This window comes from Sminthopsis crassicaudata, chromosome 2 (genome assembly GCF_048593235.1).
Source record: "Sminthopsis crassicaudata isolate SCR6 chromosome 2, ASM4859323v1, whole genome shotgun sequence".
NCBI classification, from domain to species: Eukaryota; Metazoa; Chordata; class Mammalia; order Dasyuromorphia; family Dasyuridae; genus Sminthopsis; species Sminthopsis crassicaudata.
The window spans coordinates 437,174,384-437,177,852 of NC_133618.1; the positions used below are offsets into that span (position 1 = coordinate 437,174,384).

General features: G+C 48.9%; 1 protein-coding gene across 1 annotated transcript in view; it reads right to left on the minus strand.

Annotated features, from left to right (window-relative positions):
- Positions 1-2,100, minus strand: part of MAML1 (mastermind like transcriptional coactivator 1) — a 49,313-nt gene extending 47,213 nt beyond the window's left edge. Inside the window, exon 1 of the mRNA XM_074292365.1 lies at positions 1,603-2,100. Coding sequence (XP_074148466.1) covers positions 1,603-1,962 — 360 coding nt within the window. The 5' untranslated portion in view covers positions 1,963-2,100. The remainder of the gene's footprint in view (positions 1-1,602) is intronic.
- Between the last annotated feature and the right edge of the window lie 1,369 nt (positions 2,101-3,469).

The following is a 3,469-nucleotide window of genomic DNA, read 5'->3' on the forward strand; positions in this document are numbered from 1 at the left end:
CTGATGAAAAAGGTGGTTTATGAAGATTACTCTGGCTTTAGTGAACAGCTGGAATGTGAAGGGAGAAATACCAGGTAGGAGAAAGATTAAGCAATTCATCAATCAACTTTACTAAGTGCCTAATAAGTGCCAGGCACTATCATGTTTTGATCCAGAATTGCTAATTGAATGAGGGTGAACAAATGCCATATTTGGTCAAGAATTCCTCATTTTATAAATTGTGAACTTAATTTCAAATATTAGCAAAACCAATTAAGCTTATATTACAACTTTTGGTTGTAATTCCATGTTCCTTCTTTGCAATTATTTAATCATTTAAAAAACAAAACAACCAAGAAATCTTTCTGTGCTTTTCTCTTGTTTTATTTTTTCCTAGGAAGAAAAAAAAAATCCTACATCAACAAAGTTTACCAATATATGCTGTTATCCCAAAGGATATGGCTATAAATTGTCTTTGAACACTGGGTTATAAATGTGACTACAAATTATCTTTCACACTTGGGATTCTAACTGCATCTATAAATGTTACATTGTCACCACTGAATCGTGGTGGAAATTACATTCAAGCAAAGCTTGAAATTGACATTGATTACAAAAAGGGGAGTTATGCTATTAGGAACTTTAGCATAATAGTGAGCATCCTAGTTTTCTGTGATGCTGCAATAAAATTACATTTAAGTAACTTACTTTCAAAATATTTCATATTGTCTTATTCCTACAAGCCTCCTTGACTCAACTAGTAGTTAGGTTCTGAAACTATTCTACAATTCAGTTCATACTTATGTTGTAGGCAATGTTTACATTAAAAGGAAACTATTCACAGAACTGTTCAGTGACACCATGTTCATTTCAATCTCTGTGGGAAAACATAGGTAAAGTGTAGGTTAAAAAAATTCTCAAAGGACTTTCTGTGGTTTCAGTCGCCACTTCCTAAAAGTCTGACCTTGAACAAGAACATTGTTTCTCGGACTCAGTTTCTTCCTGGGAAAACGGAGATAACTTTCACTACCTGCGTTGGGGTAGATGTAAAGAAGGTATTCTTACAACCCCTTAAAGCGAGTATCAATGTGAAAACATAACTTTGGAAAAAACAAGTATGGAATAATACATTAATCGATACAATTCCCTTCTCCGGGGGGAACGAAACAGCTGAGTCCACCTTCCATGTAATCTAGGATTGGTTACGAAATCGCGACCTACGCTGTGGAAACAGACTGGAGAGTCGCACACTTGGACAAAGCACTCCGGGGAGCGCCTCCCGACACGTCCGGTGCGAGCACGGCGCCTCTCTCTTCACCGGGCTCCGGCTTCCTTCCAGCCCTGGAGGACTTCACACCCACACATTAGGCAGGGGCAGCCTCCCACTTCTCAAATCAGAATCAGTTTCGTCACTTTCCCTGAGCCCCGGCGGTTCTCACTGGACCCTGCACCCGCCCTGCTGCACTCCGCTATCCCCAGAACGCACAAAGCAGCGGTGTTTCCCTCGCAGCCTTCCGCGAAAAGGGGCGACGAAAAGCGCCCGAGGAACGCAGCCGGGAAGTGCCCCCCCCAGTGAAGCCCGGTCCACCCTCCCACCGCCCCTGTCCCGGCTCGCTCACTCACCGCGATGAGGGCGCTGCCGGTGCGGCTCTGTTCCGCGGCGCTGCTGTCCGAGCCCTCGACGGCTGCCGCAGGGGCCGGGGCCGGGGCAGGCGGCGCGGCGGCCGGGGTTGGGGCGGCCGGGGCGGGCTGCCGGTGCTTACCGGCGCGTTTGGCCTTGGCCTGCAAGCAACGCTGGTGCAGAGCAAACGTGTGCTGCCGCTCCAGCTCCAGGCGCTCGGGCGACACGGCTTCGTAGCGGGCCTCGCAGGTGCTGTGGTGCCGTCGGCACAGCTCGATGCGGCGGCGGAGGCGCTCCATGACCGCGCTGTGCCGCGGGATCGCGAACTCCGCCATGGGGCAGGGGGGCGGCAGCAGCACCATGGGCCGCCGCGGGCGCCGGACCGCGCCGCCTCCTCCGCTGTCCCACCCGAGCGGCCCGAGCCGGGTCGGGCCCCAGTGGTTGCTTCCTTCCCCTTCCTTTCCCTTTCCCGGCGGCGGCGGCAGCAGCTGTTCTTACAGTCGAGCCATAACCCCGAGGCCGGCGCCGCGCACGGAGGACGAAGCGGCGGCCCAGCAGGCTCGGGAGCTGAGCGTCTCCCCGGCGGAGGCCGCAATCCCCCGCTTCAGGGCCTGGCCGACCCCCACAGCCCAATTTCCATTGTTTTCCGCGCCGCCTCCGCCACCGCCATCTTGAAATTGTTCGGGACGCTTTCGGGAGGGGGCGGGCCCTCCGCCGGCGGCGACTGAGCCTACGTTCGACGTCATGACTTGATAGACAGGTCTTTGACCAACCCAAGAGGAGCGGGACAACTACGCACCTGGAACTATGTGTACGGGGCGGGATGTAGACTCGGAAAAATAGCGTTTAAAAGGAACTGGAGGGAAGAAAAAAGAAGGCAACCAATGAGAAGACGAAAGTCTGGAACGGAAATAGCGTTTAAAAGGAACTGAAAAGAAGGGAAAGGAAGGCAACCAATGAGAAGGCAAAGGTTTGGGACGGAAATAGTGTTTAAAAGGAACTGAAAAGAATAGGAAAAGGAAGGCAGCCAATAAGACGATGAGAGTCTGGAACTAATTAAGGGTTGAGACGGGAGGGGACTGGTTGAGTAAGGAAATGATTGACATGGTGGACGGCGAGCGAGAGCAACCTCTTCCCTTATCAGTTTCCAAAGGCGTCTTCCTTATAATCGGTTTGGTGGGATTTATAATCTGAAGGCGCGTACAAAAGCTGGCCCTTTGCGGCCCGTCACTCTGGCATAAGGTAATGCCAATTTCCAAGGGTCCACTTTGAACCCGGTGTACGGTCCATTTCCAAATAAGGGGTTTTCTTTTTTCCGCTATTTTCTCGAGACTAGAAAAGACCATTGTTAAGTATCCATCAATCCCATGCAAGGAAAAAACATGTCTTGTACAGCTGAGGGTTAACACTAACGGGAGAATGAGGAAAGCGGGAAGTCCAATTAACTCCCCTGGAAATTAAATTTGTGGAAACCTTTAGTAGTTTTAAAGTGACAATCTACTTCGCCTAGAAATGCTTGACTTCAATAATCAACTTGCAAATATTGTTAAGTCTGCATTAATTCTTTCTAAATGAATAGGTAGATAATGGAGACTTTTCTTTCAAAACCCCAAATTACATCCAGAAAGGGGTTATTGTGAAGAGGCCTACACAACTCGTCTAGAGGAGCACATAAGAGATGAATTAAAGCAGAAGACATCTGCTGCTTCTGTGCAGAAACAAAAACTTGGGGGTATAAGATTACTTCATTAAATTGGGAGACTATTTCTGTAAAACTAAAAACTTGTTTCTTTGCCTCCCTTGGGGTACTAGGCACACCCCTATTGCTCAGGTCTGGTGCCGATTCGAAATAAAAAGGGAAAAGCTGAA